The 18,196-nt window shown below is 43.4% G+C and overlaps 1 protein-coding gene across 1 annotated transcript in view; it reads right to left on the bottom strand.

Annotated features, from left to right (window-relative positions):
- Mmp20 (matrix metallopeptidase 20) overlaps positions 1-18,196 on the bottom strand; it is a 48,305-nt gene that overhangs the window by 20,897 nt on the left and 9,212 nt on the right. The window contains exons 3-6 of the mRNA XM_008829897.1: positions 14,052-14,200; positions 12,625-12,750; positions 11,379-11,540; positions 9,732-9,873 (exon numbers count right to left, since the gene is read on the bottom strand). Of these exons, the coding sequence (XP_008828119.1) occupies positions 9,732-9,873; positions 11,379-11,540; positions 12,625-12,750; positions 14,052-14,200 (579 nt within the window). The remainder of the gene's footprint in view (positions 1-9,731; positions 9,874-11,378; positions 11,541-12,624; positions 12,751-14,051; positions 14,201-18,196) is intronic.

Raw genomic sequence — 18,196 nt, forward strand, 5'->3', positions numbered from 1 at the left:
TCATAAAGACTTTTTATCAACTAGTGAAGAAAAATGATGTTTGACAAATAATAAAAAATAGAACACAGACTCAGAGGATTTGTAATGTTAGAGCAAAAAATAAAAATAGAATAAAGTAGGCAATTTGTCAATATATCTGTAAACGAATTTAAAATATAATCTCCTCCCAAATAGACCTGCTGGAAAAGAACAGCTACAGGACCTATGGGAGCTATGTAACAAAAAGAAATGAATAGATCATGCAAACTAATTGATGAAGAAGGAAAACCAATGGAGCTTATTATAGACCAGCCGATAAGATATTTAGCCCCATTATTTACCCTTGTGTATCTAGTGGCTAACACTGTGCCTGGAACATAAGCAACATTTAATAAATATTTGTTGGTTAGTGCCATGGGGTGGAGAAGAATGTATTTGATCAATGAACTTCATAGTATATGAGATTTTCATTTCCTTTTACTAGAACACCAGCTAATTATTCAATATGAGGTTGTTACTAATATCTATCTTCACAGAGCCTCTTTCATCTCTGCACCTGTCCCCAAAGTCCAGGGGGAGTGGGCAGGATCATGTTTTTTTCACCTTTTTATCCTGGGGCTTAGCATAGTGCCTGGTGCATCTTTGATCCATGCTCTTTACCCTTTGTTTTGTTTTGTTTTGTTTTGTTTTTTGACTAGGAAATGAATTCTGGACCTTGCTAAGTAATAGAATACTACCCTGGCCTGAACCTTTACTCTTTTTGTGTTATGCCCCAGGGCTTCTAAAACCTTTCCCTACACATGATTCCTTTTCTCCTGGGAAATTCTATGCAATCCAGGTATATAGGTATACAAAAAGTATACAAATCAAACATTTATGGATAATAAATCATAAAGAAATTTATTTTAATTAAAAATTCCTTTCTTGTAGCCGGGCATGGTGGCGCACGCCTTTAGTCCCAGCACTTGGGAGACAGAGGTAGGCAGATCCCTGTGAGTTCGAGGCCAGCCTGGTCTACAAAGTGAATTCCAGGTCAGCTGGGGCTATAGGGAGACCCTGTCTCAAAATAGACCAAAAATAATTCCTTTGTTGTAGTGTTATTTTAAGATTTATTAACAATAAAAGTAAATTTGCTTACTAATGAGATGGATGTGAATGTTTATCTAACACAATCCAATCACTAATTTGATAGTTACATACTGAGGGTTGACTGTAGGAAAACATTAAAAGTCTTCATTTGTTGTAATTCAAGAATTATGTCTCTGTAATTCCAGAAAACTTTGCATGTACACTGCAACTCATAATATACAGTAGTCTCGGATCTGAGCTGAGGCATCTCAGGCAGTATTTATTGTACTGCAGGCTATGACAGCATGCTTGGTGCAGTGGCCCATGTTGCATCTTTACAACTGAGGCCGCATGCAGTGCAGCATGGTGAGTGATACCAGTGAACACCTAGGATTCATTACATGTTTCATTTTAAATGATTTTCTTGGTCACTGCCTATTCAGAAACTTAAAAAAAATATTTACTATTTTTATTTTATGTGTATGCGTACATAGCCTGCATGTAGGTAAGTGCACCCATGTCGTGCAATGCCTGTGGAGGTCAGAAGAGGCTGTCGGATCCCCTGGAACTGGAGTTACGGACAGTTGTTAGCTGCCATGTGGGTGCTGGCCATGTGGGTGCTGGGATTCAAACCCGAGTCTTCTGCAAGAACAACTACTGTTCTTAACCACTGAGCCATCTCTCCAGAAACTTTTTACTGTTGTCGAATCTTTCAGTTCCTCCACATTCAGTGACCCCACCATATAGTCATAACCCATGGTTTAAGAAGCACTGTAGCTGGGCGTGGTGGCGCATACCTTTAATCCCAGCACTCAAGAGGCAGAGGCAGGCAGATCTCTGTGATATGGAGACCAGCCTGGTCTACATAGTGAGTTCCAGGCCAGCTGGGGCTACGGGGAGACCCTGTCTCAAAAACAAAAAAAAAAGTACCCATGTTTGCTCTGCTCCTCCCTAGGCTGATCCATGGGTCTTTCATTTTCAGGTGAGGTCTTCAACCCAGTTTCATGGACTGTGGAGCTCAAGTAGGATGGGAGGCTTTGCTTTCCACCAACAGCAGCCCACACTCTCCTTCACTGTTCTTACTTTTAAGGAAGAAGAGATATTTTCTTCTCTGTCTCTGTCTCTCTGTCTCTGTCTCTTCCTCTCTGTCTCTGTCTCTGTCTCTGTCTCTCTGTCTCTGTCTCTCTCTCTGTCTGTCTCTCTCTCTCTCTTTCTTTCTAGGTCTTTTTGAGACAGGGTCTCCCTGTAGCCCCAGCTGACTGGAACCCACTATGTAGACCAGGCTGGCCTTGATCTCATGGAGATCTGCCTGCTTCTGCCTCCTGAGTACTGGGATTAAAGGTGTGTGCACCACCATGCCCAGCTCCCTAAGTAGATTTTAAACATAGAGTTCATCAGTATAGGTAAATTTCCTTCTAAATTTGTTCCTGGAAATTTTGTACATGCCATCACGTCCCTGGCTAAAAGGCTGTTCATTTTGGGGCTCACTAATCAGGGCTGCTTGTCTTAGAGTGTTTCAAAGGCCAGAAGATCAACTTTGCATTGTCTAGTTCACCAAAGCCAAGAAAAATACAGCTTATAAAAGTAAAAACTCACGTGTGAGAATGATGTGGTTTAAAAACAGCTAGTGCGGTGTGTAGCCCCCTTGGAGCATTTATACCCTGAAGAGCTCGGGGGATACAGTTTCATAAGCCACAACCCGTGCATACACGGAAAGGCTCCATCCACACTAGGAGAGTTCAGAAATACCAGTCAGAGGTCTTAGTTTACCTTCTACCTCTGTCTGGATTCTTAACTTATCAAAATTAGTCCAAGTAAGCACACACTGTAAAATTTCAATGAAGCAACCTTCATTGAAAAGGCAGAGCCTCAGAAAGAGTGTAGAGGAGAGAGACTTGGTTCTAGATCAGGCAGGCTTTCTTCAAGCCCATGAAATCCTGGGAAACAAGATTTCAAACTGATTAAAAATTATTTTATGTGTACAAGTGTATTACTTGCATGCATGTAAGTGCACCTGTGTCATACAATACCCATGAAGATCAGAAGAGGGTGTCAAATCCCCTGGAACTGGAGTTGTGGATGGTTGTTAGCTAGCATGTGGGTACTGGGAATAGAACCCAGATTCTCTGACAGAGCAGCCAGTGCTCTTAACTGCTGAGCCACCTCTCCAGTCCCAACACAAATTTTAAGTGGATGGCCTATATCTAGCACTTGCAATGCTCCCATGTGTTCTGTGACACCTGCCATGGTCACCCCCACCATGTGCTCTGTGACACCGGCCATGGTCCCCTCCCTGCCTCACTGTCTACCTTGCTGAATTATCCCGGCCAAGCAGTTCCTTCTCTTCAGACCTTGATTTGGTAACCCCAGCAGCATTTTCTACTGTTGAACGTGGAATATGAAACAAAAGCTTTCTGTCCCTGATTTGTTTGGGACTTCACCGGAAGGATTTTGTATCTTGATGCCAAGTCAATGGAAGTTAAAAGCCAGCAGAAGAGGCCTAGGAAGGTGGCTCAGTGGGTGAGCTGTACAAGTATGAGGTCCTGAGTTCAAATCCCCAGCACCCACATGAAAAGCTGGATGTACGTTCCTGTAACCCCAGCACTGTGTGGGGCAGAGACAGGAGGGGTTTGCTAGTCACAAGCCTAGCTCCAGGTTCAGTGAAAGATCCTGTATTAAGGGAATAAGGTGTAGAGTGAGAGCAGGACATTGGATGTCCTCGTCTGACCTCCGTGTGGGCATGCTAGGGTGTGTACATCTGAGCACATATTTGCATGTACACCACACACACTCATATACACATTAAGTTAAATAAACTAATAAAAAGCAGTGGGAGACAATAGCCATGTGGATTAAATGAGCAATATATGTAAAATGCTCAGTGTAATACTTAGCACCTTACTAATGAGCATGAAATGTCAGCTGTTATTAATGCCGTGAACTGGGGAATGCGGCTTCACTTTGTCTCTGCAGTCATTTCCTGGGTTTAGTGCTTAGACCAAAGCTGCTTAAACTGCCGTTCCCAGCCTTGTATGAAGCTCCTTGGTAACCAAATGTGGGGGTTTGGGAAAAATCATGGCAACAGTTAGAAGTTTCTGATCATACAATGACCAAAAATGAATTCAAAATCAAACGTGTAGTGAATTGCAGGTGGTTCTAGGATCACTGACCTTTGGGACTTTACCATAGCCTTGGCTCTGAGCACTAACAGGGCAGTCACATCACAAAGCACCAATGAACATTGCCAGAAACACCTGGACTAAGATGCCAGCAGATTGCTCATCATGAATCTGTTTTTACCATTTTCTGAACTTACAGAAGCATGATTATTTAACATAGAAACAAAGACTTTCCTACTATCATTCCTACTATCATTCCTTACTATGTATCAAAATCGGGTATCTTTGAATTATACTGTGTTAGATAAACAAGCACATATATCTCATCAGTATGGAAATTTGCTTTCATCCTTAATAAATGATAAATGTATATACACTCTAAAATTATTTTAAAATAAATTTCTTTATGATTTGTTACTGGTAAATATTTGATTTTATATACATAAATACCCAAGGTTGTATAAAAAATTGGGGGGGGCAGTAAAAGGGATTTAAATGCTTGAGCAAGTATATAAGCCCCTGACATTCCAACTCTCGTCTAACAAAAACTACCGACCAGGCAAGGCGTTCCTGAGAAGGATCCTCAGTGGAGAATGACTGGACTTAAAGCCTGCTCAACGGGAGGGAGCTCATGGGTGGCACTGTAAACATAGGCAAATACGCATGGCTGGAGAGGTCATATATCCTAGAGAAAACACTAAGTCTGTCACATCCCTAGACAAACATAATTTCTTGCTCTATGCTAAATATGGATCTTTGTATTTATAGGCAGTACGCCAGTCACCTGTCATCGAAGAAGCTTCTTTTGCAACAGATGGAAACTCTTGCAGAGTTCCACAACTGCTCACACACAGAGAAGAAGTGTCTGTGAGATGCCCAACCCTAAGTGACACATCTACAATGGAACCTCTATACCTAGGGCTAAGGGAACACAGTGGAACAAGGGGTAGAGAGGACACTAATGCATCTCCCAAATCTCATCAGTGAAGATCCCTCATGCAACAGAGAGCCAGGAACACAAAAGACTACAACTTTACAAAGTGTAGAGAATAAGAGACTGCAGAGTGTGGGCTCCTGGACAGGACTCCTATATTAAGCTTCACCCACTCAGGGCTCAGGGACCATTGTGGAAGAGAGGGAGGAAAGATTGTAAGAGCCAAGGGAGGAGATGCATGACCATAAGGAAACAGAATCTCACAGGCTCCTGGGGCCTTGCTCATATGAACTTACAGCAATGGTGACAGCAGGCACCAGGCCCATGCAAATTCAAGCAGACAAAAACCAGCACGGAACTGAGGAAATGGGCAGGAGGCCACAGCTTTGGCAAGGAACTATTGGCAGCTGATCACTGCTGGGTGAAGAAGAATTGATCTTCTTTAAGGCAGTGACTCTAGGTAGGCTGAATAGGCTCCAGGGGATGAACTCACACCAAGGAACATCTGGGGATACAAACTTGACTCAATAGGCCTTAACATATGACAGAATGTGTTAAATCCTGTGGGTGGTCTGAGGGGGGTGCAGATAGGGAAGGGGGAGCTGAATACGATTAAGATGTATAAAAATATTTTTTTCAAAAAGATTCCCTGCCTTACAGTCCGTCACTTTCTCTTCATTCTCTACGTAGATCTGTTCTTAACTTTCCCCTTTAGCTCCATGTGAAACATTCTAAACCCATAAAGTTTCCAGCAAAGACTTCCCTGAGCAGAACCCATCTCTGTAAAATCCTGCTGGAACTGTCACCACCGTAAGCCTGACGCATCTAACAGGGACTTCATGTTGCGGACACAACCTCTTGGTGTCCCCCAGTGAGCCACGCTGCTGTGACAGCCAGGAGGCTCTGCTGTCCTGGATGCTTCTTGCCACTGTTTTCCTTATGACATGAGCATCCTGATCATGAGTGTGAGTCCTTCAAAATGTCTCTTATGTTCATCTTTCTCATACACAATTTCTAGTTGTAACCTCTAAAGGTGTTTATTTTTTTTACATTCTAATCCAAGGTATGTGTCTCTTAAAATGTGATCATTTCTAAAGGATTTTTAAAAGCTAAAGAAAGCATTCACTTTTGAGAAGGGGAAAGACAATTCTCCTTGTGGCTGGGCGGGAAGCTGCAGGTGAACAGTCTGGAACAGTCTGAGGTGATTTTTTTAGGAACTCAAATATGCGAGAGTGCAAACACACATGTTCATTCTGGTTAAAATCAGTGCTTTATTTGCAGTTTCATTTCATACCCAGCAAGATTTCCTATGTTAATGACAGGAGTCAGGAGACCTGGCCCTTAGGGGACATTCTGTGGGGCTAGGGTTTATGATTAGTTTTCTTATCTTTAAAGTGAGGGATCTGAACTTTATGCTTACTCCATTTCTAAAAGTCTATTATTCATTTAAGATCTGTAGCTAATTGTGATATCCTTGATTTTACTTGTTAACTTATATTGGATAAAAGTCCTAACTGGGCATGGTGGTACATGCCTGTAATTCTAACATTCTAAAGGCGAAAATAGAAGGATCCAGAGTTCAAGTCTAGCTTGGGTGACACAGTGAGAGTAAGGCCAACCTGGGCTACATAGTGCATCCCTGTTTCAAAAGCCTCAAATCAAAAAACCCAAACCCAAACCAAAACTAAACCCTCCAAAACAAAATCCAGAACTAGTGAAATAGCTCAGCAAGTAACGGCGCTACTGGCAAGCCCAGTCCCCAGGACCCATAGGGCAGAAGGAGAGAAACTACGCCTGGAGGTTGTCCTCTTACTTCCACAGCATACATGGCACATGCACACCTGTACACAGACACACACAGACACACAGACACATACACAGTAATTACATGTTAAAAATGTTCTTGGCACCCAAAAGCTGTGAATATAATTTTAGAATGCCTGAAAATCTAGTAGTTTTTCTCTTCTTTTCCTTAAGTGACAGAGAAAGTCTGAAATAGCCTTAGTATTTTGTTCTGTATGTAAGGAACACACACACACACACACACACACACACACACACCCCTTTTAGCTTATTCTAACTGAAGTTTAGTTCACTTTAGCAGAGCATTTGTGTGAACATCCCTATACCATGGAGATTAACAATCCAATGGAAACTTCAAAAGGCATTGCGTCTGTTCAGTTTTGGAGACAAACTGTGTGGTTACTATGTCACAGCCTGAAGTGTCCCACCAATAGATGACTTTTGATGATGGGGAATTCCAGGCTGGGAGCGAGCAGACAGACCTTGGTAAATAGTGACTCCTTTGTTGCCAATCTGTGACTTCAAAGAATTCTTTGTTCTTTGCCCAGGCTTTGCAAGCATGTTGGGACTTTTGGAAGCAGCTGGTGGGGAACCATCATCAAGTCAAGGGATTTCGGTTCTGAAAGGCACTTGAGGAGGCAAAACTGTGACTTCAAAGAATTCTTTGTTCTTTCCCCAGGCTTTGCAAGCATGTTGGGACTTTTGGAAGCAGCTGGTGGGGGACCATCATCAAGTCAAGGGATTTCGGTTCTGAAAGGCACTTGAGGAGGCAACAGAGCTGGATGGTTAGGGGGATGGTCTCTGGAGTATGACAGAATAGGTTTGGACCCTGGGGGACCATCATCGAGTCAAGGGATTTCGGTTCTGAAAGGCACTTGAGGAGGCAACAGAGCTGGATGGTTAGGGGGATGGTCTCTGGAGTATGACAGAATAGGTTTGGACCCTGGGGGACCATCATCGAGGCAAGGGATTTCGGTTCTGAAAGGCACTTGAGGAGGCAACAGAGCTGGATGGTTAGGGGGATGGTCTCTGGAGTATGACAGAATAGGTTTGGACCCTGGGGGACCATCATCGAGGCAAGGGATTTCGGTTCTGAAAGGCACTTGAGGAGGCAACAGAGCTGGATGGTTAGGGGGATGGTCTCTGGAGTATGACAGAATAGGTTTGGACCCTGGGGGACCATCATCGAGGCAAGGGATTTCGGTTCTGAAAGGCACTTGAGGAGGCAACAGAGCTGGATGGTTAGGGGGATGGTCTCTGGAGTATGACAGAATAGGTTTGGACCCTGGGGGACCATCATCGAGGCAAGGGATTTCGGTTCTGAAAGGCACTTGAGGAGGCAACAGAGCTGGATGGTTAGGGGGATGGTCTCTGGAGTATGACAGAATAGGTTTGGACCCTGGGGGACCATCATCGAGTCAAGGGATTTCGGTTCTGAAAGGCACTTGAGGAGGCAACAGAGCTGGATGGTTAGGGGTATGGGCTCTGGAGTATGACAGAATAGGTTTGGACCCTAACTTCTCTTCTCCCCTTAACAAGTTGTCCATCCTGTCCACGTCTTGTAAAAAGAGACTATTTTACACGTCACAGAAGTATTGTAAGGGTCTGATCACAGGTGCTTAGTGTGGTAAGCTCTGGGTACATCGAGGTCACTGTCATCAAAAATGTCCTCATTTTGCAGAGGTCAAGGACAGGCACCAGGCCCATGCTGGGTTAGAGGTAAATCCACTCTTGCTTTTCTTACAGATCTTTCAGTTCTGTGGAATAACCTGTTCTACCACAGTAGCTCACCACATACCTTCTTATCAGCCACCCCCCCTCTCCAGTCTCTCCTCTGGTTATTGTTTTCCAGATGTCCCTCACCTCTCTGCTGGCCTCAGCATTCAGAAGCAAGATTGAGTGAAAAAAGACATCATCTTCAAATGGTCACTTGAAATTGCTAAACAGAGCTTTTCGGTGGGGAGGAGATACCTTTGCTTTTGTTTTGGTCTTTTTGAGACAGTGTTTCCCTATACCCCTAGATGGCCTGGCATTTGCTAAGTAGACCAGGCTGGCCCCCATCTCACAGAAATCTGCCTCCCTTGCTAGGATTAAAGGTCTGCACCACCATACCCTGCCTGGCTTTGCTTTTTAAAACAATTTACAAATTTTTAATTATGTTTACGCATGTGTGTCTATGTGGGGTTATGTATACATGAGTGCAGTCGCCTAGAGAGGCCAGAGGAGGGTACTGGGTCCTCCAGAGCTGGAATTACAGGTGAGTTGTGAGTTGCCTGACATGGGTGCTGGGAAATGAACTTTGGTTCTCTGTAAGAAGAAGAGTATGTGCTCTTTTTAAAGAAAACAATCATAAGTGAATGAAATTGCTCAGCGGTTTGACATCACCACATTCTGTGCCCTACCACACACCGACAACTAATAAAATCTCATGTTTTAGAAATTCTATACCTTTACTATACCTTTCACTAGGCACATAGCAATAAACAGAACAGATGTTGGCTGATGTGCTAGCTCAGCACTGAACTGTTGCCCTGGGAAGCTGACCTGCTGCGTTTGAGCTACTTCACCTGGACATTAGGGCTTCTAGCTTCTACCATGACCGTGGTTTGAATAGATAGACACTGTAGCTGTATGGGAAGCACTCAGCGAGAAAAGCACAGAGACCACAGCAGGGAAGTTGTGTGTCTCCGAAGACTTTGTCACTCACCCTGTTGCCACTGAGGACAGCATTTCTGCGAGACCTTCAGCCACACTGGCAACAAGGATGGGCAGCGATGCTGGTCTGGAGGTAAGCGGAGGCTGTTAGGGTTGGCACATCTCAGGCTTACCTGTCCTTGAAAAACAGAAGCTCATTTCCCAGCATTGTCACTGCATCAAAGGACGAACTGGAGTCACAGAGGTCGGGTATGGATGGTGTGTGTGGGGGGACATGGGGTACAGTGGGTTTTCCTGGGAATGTTTTCCGGGGTCCTAGGAGTCAAAGAGTCAAAATGTCAAAATGATGGCAGGTGCTTAAGAGCGTGTACACGTCTGCTCCAGAGCACTGCAGACGTCAGCACACTTTCACACCGTGTGTGACAATATTGTCTGCATGACTGGTAGACCTGGGTTTCCATCCTGGCATCCCCAGTTGTTAGTTGTATGATATGAAACAAGTAATAAAACTTTCAAAGTCTTGGCTCCTACATTGTAAATTGGGAGTAGAGGGTCTGTCTATGAATGCTGTTGTGAGAACTAAATAATGCCTGAAAACCACTTAGTAGAGGCATTTGACACCTAGAAATTGCTTTAAAAAAATGGCTGTAGACACTCGCCTGGTGCCAGACTCCATGTGTCTCTATGAGCTTCTATACAGTTAAAATGGCCGTTCCAAACCAATGGAGCTTTGCTCAGGGTCTTGTACTTTCAAATCAAATACATTTTTAAGCATTTATTTATCACAAAAAGAAGAGAAAAAAAGCTATACAGAGTTAAGACTAGAAAAACAGCCTTTTTTGTTTGGTAGAGATGTGATGCTTTTATTTGTGAGTTCATTACAATAAAGTGATTGTATTTAATAATAAAATAAATAAATATGTGGTTGCTAGCATGGGGGGAGAAAGGGGTTCATAAGCCCCCATCCCTGGGGGAAAGCTATTGATGGATAGTTGATGGTTTCGGAGGGAGAGTGAGTTTTCTGACTCTTACATGAGTGTGGCCCTTTGTAGGCCAATCATACTCCAGTTTGTGACCCTACATTCATGTATATATGGGCAGCACTAATTGGACAGTGAACCTGAAGTTGGGAGGCTTTAAGGAAGTTGGGGGGTGGCATAAAAAGTAAATATGATCAAAATATATTGTAGGTATGTATGAAATTCTCAAAGAACAGAAATATTATGTGAAAGGTGGTTGCTATCGTTTTATTGTTACATGTAGTTTATTTAATAGGTACAGGTATTCTTAATTATAAATAAATTTTGTAAATTGCCTTTAATTATTTTTCTTGTTTCATTTGTTTCTCTGTGATGGACAGGGTCTCCTGGCCTTGATCAGTCTAGCCTTGGTCTTTCAGGTCTTGCCCCAGCGTCCAAGTGTTGGGATTATAGCTATGCACCACTACACCTGGCTATCCCTTAATTATTTCTTTGTAATTAAAATTTTCCTTTTCACTAATTTGATGTTTTATGTATGTTTTCTAATTATTATTGTTATTATTTTGCATATATTTTGCCATCCTATACTGTTCTCAAACCTTTCCTCAGAACCCAGGAAAGATAGAATGAATTCTCATGGAGTTGAAGTACACTGAAGGGGTTTGCTGTTTAAAGGAAGCTTCTAGAGAACCTGCTTGTGAAGCCAGTACTCATCTGGGGCTGTGGTTCCTGCTTCTTCTTTTTCTAAGCAGGCAACTCCTGCAAAGTGCACTTTTCTGACTTGGAGACTAAATGCCTGCCACTTTGAGGGTTAGGGTCAAAGAAGTGTAGAGATCATACCGTACAATGCTTGGATCCCTTTCACGTCATCCTTGGGGAGGTGGAATCTGAAGGGGTTCTGGTACTTATAAGTTGGGTACATCAGTGCTGATGGATCTGTGGAGTGGGCCAGGCCCAGGGCATGGCCAAATTCATGTGCAGCGACGGTAAATAAATTGAAACCTAAACAACACGAGAGAGGGAGGCAGTATCAACACAGGTTTGTGTTCTCTCTCTTGTCTGTACAGTGGGATTTATGACCATGTCACAGTCAGCTCATCTCTTTTTCATAAATGGATTAGTCAGAGGTTGGAGACCGATTCTAGCACCTGACTTCTCTGACTTCATTCTAGTTCCTTTCATCATCCTTTTGTGGTATAGATGGATAACAAAGGGCCCTGGAGCCAGTGGTGGCAGCCACACACAGATGTGGATTCCAGATGCTTGAATCACTTTGTGCTATTACAGTCTACACCCTTTGAAAAATACTTTAACTTGGTTTTATTGCTGAATACAAACCGAATGTAATACAACATGGTAAAATTATCTCCTGCTATAGGCAGATTAGAAGCTTACAAAGAAGTTGAATTCACTTAAAAATAAATCTCAGTTTTCATACCAACTTAGTATGAGTGTTTATTATTTTAACGAATGCATTGAGGAACCTAGGTTAGGAGAGTTGAAATAAATTTTCCAAGATTATAGTTAATAGTTGGTGGAACCAAGATTTGAGATTTTAATTTACTTGACATCAAAGTTGGAATCCTAACCACTATACCAAAGTGTCATACTTTTTATATGTTAGGTGTGTGTGTGTGTGTGTGCCTGAGTGCCTACTCCTTTTTATCCACATGTTTCACACTAAAGATTTCCAGACAACCTGCCCAGCATTCTGGAACCTTTATAGTCTTCTCTGTTGCACTTCTCAGGAGAATACTGACTCCTTTTGGGGGATCATTTCTAAATATAGCCCATTTTTAAGCACAGGTAAAAAATCAGTACATGCTGTATAACTGAACAAAAAGACAGCACTGGGCAGAGGACTGGTTCTCTAGATTATGGGCTTAGAAACAGACAAATCTACAGCATCAGCTTGGGATGGTCTTTTTCCCTGTGGGGTTCCCTTTTGGGATTTTGGCTTACTTGTTTTTCCTAGCCAGCCCCCCTAGTTAAAGGGTGGCTAGGGACGTTGAACCTCAAGGTTTCATGATGGAGGCCCAGGAGAACGTACAATATTTTCCAGCTATGGTGAATTGTGCATATATACCATTCATCCCCATAGTCCACTTCTCGGCATTGTCGAAATGCGTGTCTCCTCCCAGGCCTTCTCCAGGTGCAAATGCATGGGCCAGAGTCCCCCGAGGCCCATCGAATGGATAGGAATCCCCATGATCTAAACAGCAGGAAACACCAACAGGATTAAACCCTAGCAATACTGAGGAACACAGAAGAATGGGCAACATTCTGAATAATATTAACACTAAATTCACTTTCAGTATTTATTTTAATAATTTTTTGGATTATTTGTTTTTATTTATGTGTATGAGTGTTCTGCATGCATGCATGTGAATGCACCTGTGCATGCAATGGTTGCAGAGGCCAGAAGAGGGTGTCAGATACCCTGGGACTGGAGTTGCAGATGGTTGTTAGACACCATGTGGGTTCTGGGAACCAAATCCAGGTCCTCTACAAGAGTAGCCAGTGCTCTTAACCACAGGTGTCAGATACCCTGGGACTGGAGTTACAGATGGTTGTTAGACACCATGTGGGTGCTGGGAACCAAATCCAGGTCCTCTACAAGAGTAGCCAGTGCTCTTAACCACTGAGTCATCCATCTCTCCAGCCCCCACAATATTCATTTTTTAAGGATTTATTTTTATTGTGTGTGTGTGTGTGTGCGTGTGCATGAATATGGTTGCCCTCAGAGGCCAGAAGATGGCATTGGATCCCCTGGAGTTGGAGTTACAGGGGTTGTGAACCACTGACAAGGGTCCTCTGGAAGAGCAGCAGGCATGCTTAACTATGGAGCCAACTCTCCAGGCCCAATATTTAAAATAATAAGGTCACGTGCCAAGGAGTGACTTCCCACTGAAAAACAAAAGGACTGTTTTGTACTTCGAAGTCAGCACTGGAAATAGAAAAGCTTTGTTGTGGTGGTTTTTATTGCGACACACAGCATATGGTAGACTGTGTCTATGCCACAGATGATGGGAGAAAGAACTGAGGGACGTCTGATAGCGACCGGTCTGAAGGCTGAAATGTGAACTTGTTGGTGACAGAGCTTTCAAAATTCAATTCAGCTGAGGGGGTTTTAGTCAACTGAACCAAAAATGTGCTTTCTGTTTGGATTGCACAATACAATTTAAGGAAGTGTCAAATATTGATAAGCTTTCACATGTAAAACCTACGAAGGAGTGAGGTCAGTTGGTCTCCTAACCAGAGGGAAAGCTAAAGCTGATGGGAGGCAAAGCTGTAATGAAAGCTCTTCCCAATGACCGTTCTGCCATGGAGTCTGCTAATGACAAGAAATGCTAAGAACTGCTCTGGTTCTATGTTCCAGGCAGAGGTAGCTCTTTGCTAAGGTCTTGGCCTCTGCCCATCCCAGTACCATGTGATGGAGCATTGTGCTGATCCTACTGGTAAGTCTGTAGAAAGAACAGTATTGGAACAATTCCTCAAGAAACATCACCGTACCTCCGGTTTCAAAGGATATCATGATGTCTGCTTCTCCTGAGTTTACTCTAATGAAGCTCAGAGGGACCGCCGTACTCCAGGCACGCAGGGCCATCTCTATGGCCTTGTCTACCTCGGGAGGACTCATGGAGGAGGTATACTTGGATACTCTGTGAAAAGAAAAAGCACATATTTTCCTTTCACTGACTGCTGCTGAATGGGAAACAGAAGCATTATTAGGCTGTCTCATAAGCAAAATGTGACCACGTGTCTACATTTTAGATTTCATTTCTCTGAAACAGTAATTCTTATTTTGCTTTGAAATATCTTGAATTGTTGCATGTTAAACAATAAGACAAATGAAGGAGAGACTGAGACATGGTCGAGATAGTTTGGCATTCTGAGACTTTGCTTTTCCTTGTTTCTTATAATACTGCTAATTTTTTAAATATTTATTTTTAATTACATGTATGTGTGTGTGAGGGGGGTTGTGCATGTGAGTGCAGGAGCCCACAGAGGCCAGAGGCATTGGATCTCTCTGGTGCTGGAGTTACAGGGTGGTAGTGAGTTATCATATGTGGGTGCTGGGAACAGAACTCAGAACTCAGGTCCTCTGCCAGAGTAATAGGTACTCTTAATCACTGAGCCTTCTCCTAGCTAACTTTTGGGACTATAGAGACTAATACTTAGGTGATATTACAATTAGTAAGATGTCTGTTTTCTTGAAAAGTGGTGGATTTAGTTGAGAGAGGGCTTTTCCCCGGAAAGGGACTGAACTTTTTCTATTACAAAATATGTGAAGTACAATTTTGAGGTTTTAGAAATTCTTATTCAAAGGCCAATGGGATTTCCCCAGGGCTGTTGGGGAGTGGTGGTTTTTTGCTTTTTTTTTTTCTTTTTCTTCTTCTTATTATTCAAGGGAAAGTGCTAGCTTTAAAAACAGAATGCTCACTGAGTCTGAAGAAAAGGGTTGAGACTTGAGCAAATCCCAGAGGGACAATGACATCTGAAAACAGAAAATCATAGTTGCTTTTTTGGACACACAGTGGGTGGAAATGGAGTTGGTGGATCTCAGGGGCTTTCCGCTCTGAAGTGCAAAGGCTGGGTTCTGGCAGCAGGTGAGGAAGGGCAAGGACAGGAATTCTACCTGGGGCTCCAGGCTGGGCTGGACTAATGCTGTAAAGCCAGAAGCCAGATCTGCAGCCTGCAGCCTCCAGACTTGCTTGGAAGCAGGACAGGAGCCTCTCTCTTCTCTGTCTCTCTCTCTCTCTGTCTCTCTCTCTCTCTCTCTCTCTCTCTCTCTCTCTCTCCCCACCTTCAGGGCCTTACACAGAGTAGATGCTTGGCAAATTAAAGAATGAAGGATAGCTCTTCAGGGACTACTTTTGGGCTCTTCAGGACCAGTGACAACTACTTAGCAAAATGTACAGGTTTCACCCCAAAATCTGCAGTTTAGCAAGTATCTTACATTACTCGGATATAGTTGGTTTCAACAAGAGACCCGTGTTAGTAATCCTGGGGTACCCAAAAGAAAGACAAAGGGAAAACGGTAAATAGCTCAAGTCAGGACTCTTCAGCACTCTTAAAACCTGACACATGCTACCGTGCGATACAAATCTGATTTAGGAGCATGTTGGATACCTTGACATTTCCTCATGTTATATAGGTAAATCAGCTGTATCCTTGAGTTGACCATGTGGGTTGAGTCAAACAAAACAAATGGAGAAAGAGTAGCACCAGAAAAGAAAGTAGAGAGAATCCTGACCCAAGGTCTATGGTTTGGAAGAAAAACCCCAAACCCAATAGTAATCATAGGTAATGCACTTAAAACGTACTCCATGCTAGACATGGTTCTAAGCACTTTTTAATGTGGTGTGCTATCTAATCTTCACAACCCAGAGGAGGTCCGTAATGACAATGATCAGAGCTTGCATTTTGTGATTAGTCAGGATCTGAGTCCAGCTCTGTCTGGCTTCAAAGCCTGTGCACACAAGCACTCTGCTGTGCTTTTCCATTTTTAATCACCTGGTGCTAGTTTCAAGATGTTATTCTGGGGTCCGGGAACTGCCAGGCACTAAGACTACCTCTCCTGTGTTGCAGGTGTGGGAACTTGTCTAGAAGCAGAAATGGACGGGCCACAGGAGTTGTGTTGGGGTTTGGGGTTGATATTTATTAATGACTATTATATGTTTCCAAGTGCCATGCTATCTTGATTCATACCCCCATTTTAGCTGTGCATAGTCACCAATTAAAATTCTAGGGCACAGTTGAAGAAAATGATCAAATGATGCCATGAATTTACATATGCTCTTACTGTCTTATTCCAGTTATTTAAGACTGTTAAACCTCACAGTTCCCACTCTGATTCTTTTGTTCAGAGAGCCACCTTATGGATTTGGAGTCTCATAGCAGTTAACAAAGGACTGGCCAAATTCTCCATTCTTAGTGTCTGACCATAGACTCAGCGGTACCCTAGAGCAGTTTAACAAGGAAAAAGAAAATTCCATGTTCCATATGGCTTGCTGGTTTCTGTCTTGTCAGTGGCTTGCTGTGAGCACGTTAGGATAGTCAAGGGGGCTGAGCCATTCTGCAGCGTTCCTTCTATACAGGTGAAATAGATGTGGGCCGCCTTGTCAATCTAGGTAATAAAATGTACTAAAGTAGGAAGGGGTGTGTTTTGATGAACTTGATTTAAAGTAAATTTTAATTGTAAATTTACAACCTTTAATCATGATTGTATCTTAGCAACCAGTTCACGAAATTCTTGGAAACTTAACAACAGACTCCATAATTCCTGACACTGCAGGTTAACTCCTGGAAGCTGTTAAGAGGCCATGCCAGCCCACTGAAGTTTGCACTGTTGCAGCACCCCAGCCTTTCCACATCTCTAGCAGCCATCCTGATGCGCTCGCCCTAAAAATGAAATCCGATCCAGACCCTGGCCTCCTCCACACCAAGGGCTAGGGGCTGCTCACGCTGCCTCTCCAGTGCAGGTCCGCCACTCCCCTTGTGGTACCCCGGACTCGAGTGTCAGCAGAGCACCGCACATTGGTGTTGGAGTGCTGCCCAACACAAGAGTTCATTTCACTCTGCTTGTTTACTGTGTTGTCTGCTAGAAAACTGCCTAACTTTTGCAAAACCTGGGGTAGCAGGCCATTTTTCCAAAGCTGCATCCACGTGGCCTGAGACCCATACAAGTCAGCACCACCCACTTCCCTCAGACTGAGGGGTAGATACTTTGAGTGATGTGCTTTAGACTGGGCTAACCTCTGAATGAGCCCTGTGCTGGTCCCTGAGGTGAGCCCATGTCTCAATACCCAGGGCCCAGGGAGAAAAGACAAAGCTTCCCATTAGGTCTGTGTCCTTGGTCTAGACAGAAGAGGCTAGAGGATGGGGCAAGTTCAGGTCTTGCAGCAGGGGTGCTGGGGACTTGGAGCTCAGATCAGGGCTGGTGTCCCTGCTCTGAGCCTAGATGACTTGGCAGCTCTCTCCATTGAGACCTGTGGGGGCACACTGTTCTCTGTTTGCATGTCTACCTCCCTCTGAAGACTGGGAAGCGGGTTGCTTCACCATCTTGATGACTATAGTAGACTGGAGTCGGTAAATGCTTCCTGGAATCAATGAACAAATTTTATGAATGAGTTTTATCTTGCGTGTGTATGTGGGGTGGGGAGTGTGGGTGCATTTGTACGTATAGCTCTGTATGTATATGTGTGTGGAGGCCAGATGTCAACCTGGGTGTTCTTCCCAGGAGTCATCAATCTTGTTCTTTAGAGATGGTCTCCCATTTTCCTCAGAGCTGGATGATTAGGTTGTGCTGCTTAGCTAGAGAGCCACGAGGATCCCCTTCTCCTTCCCAGAGCTGGAATTACAAACTCAAACCAACACATATAGCTTTCTTACTTGGGTTCTGGGGATCAAACTCAGGTCCTTATGTTTGCAAGGGAAGCACTTTACCAACTGAATTATCTATCTTGAGTTTATTTTTCTTATTGAGAAGATTGCTTTCAGAAAACTGATTAGTAGTGTTAGGTTATTAGTCCTAAGCTGGATTACTTTTCTTTAAAAGATGAATGAGTTGTGTCCAGATGGTAAAATTTATAATGCGTAAGATGGTCAGTTACACTAATCCTGAGGTGTTTTTTTTTTTTTTTTTCAAGTGAATC

This window comes from Nannospalax galili, unplaced genomic scaffold, assembly GCF_000622305.1.
Source record: "Nannospalax galili isolate Female #2095 unplaced genomic scaffold, S.galili_v1.0 scaffold1750, whole genome shotgun sequence".
Taxonomy (NCBI): Eukaryota; Metazoa; Chordata; class Mammalia; order Rodentia; family Spalacidae; genus Nannospalax; species Nannospalax galili.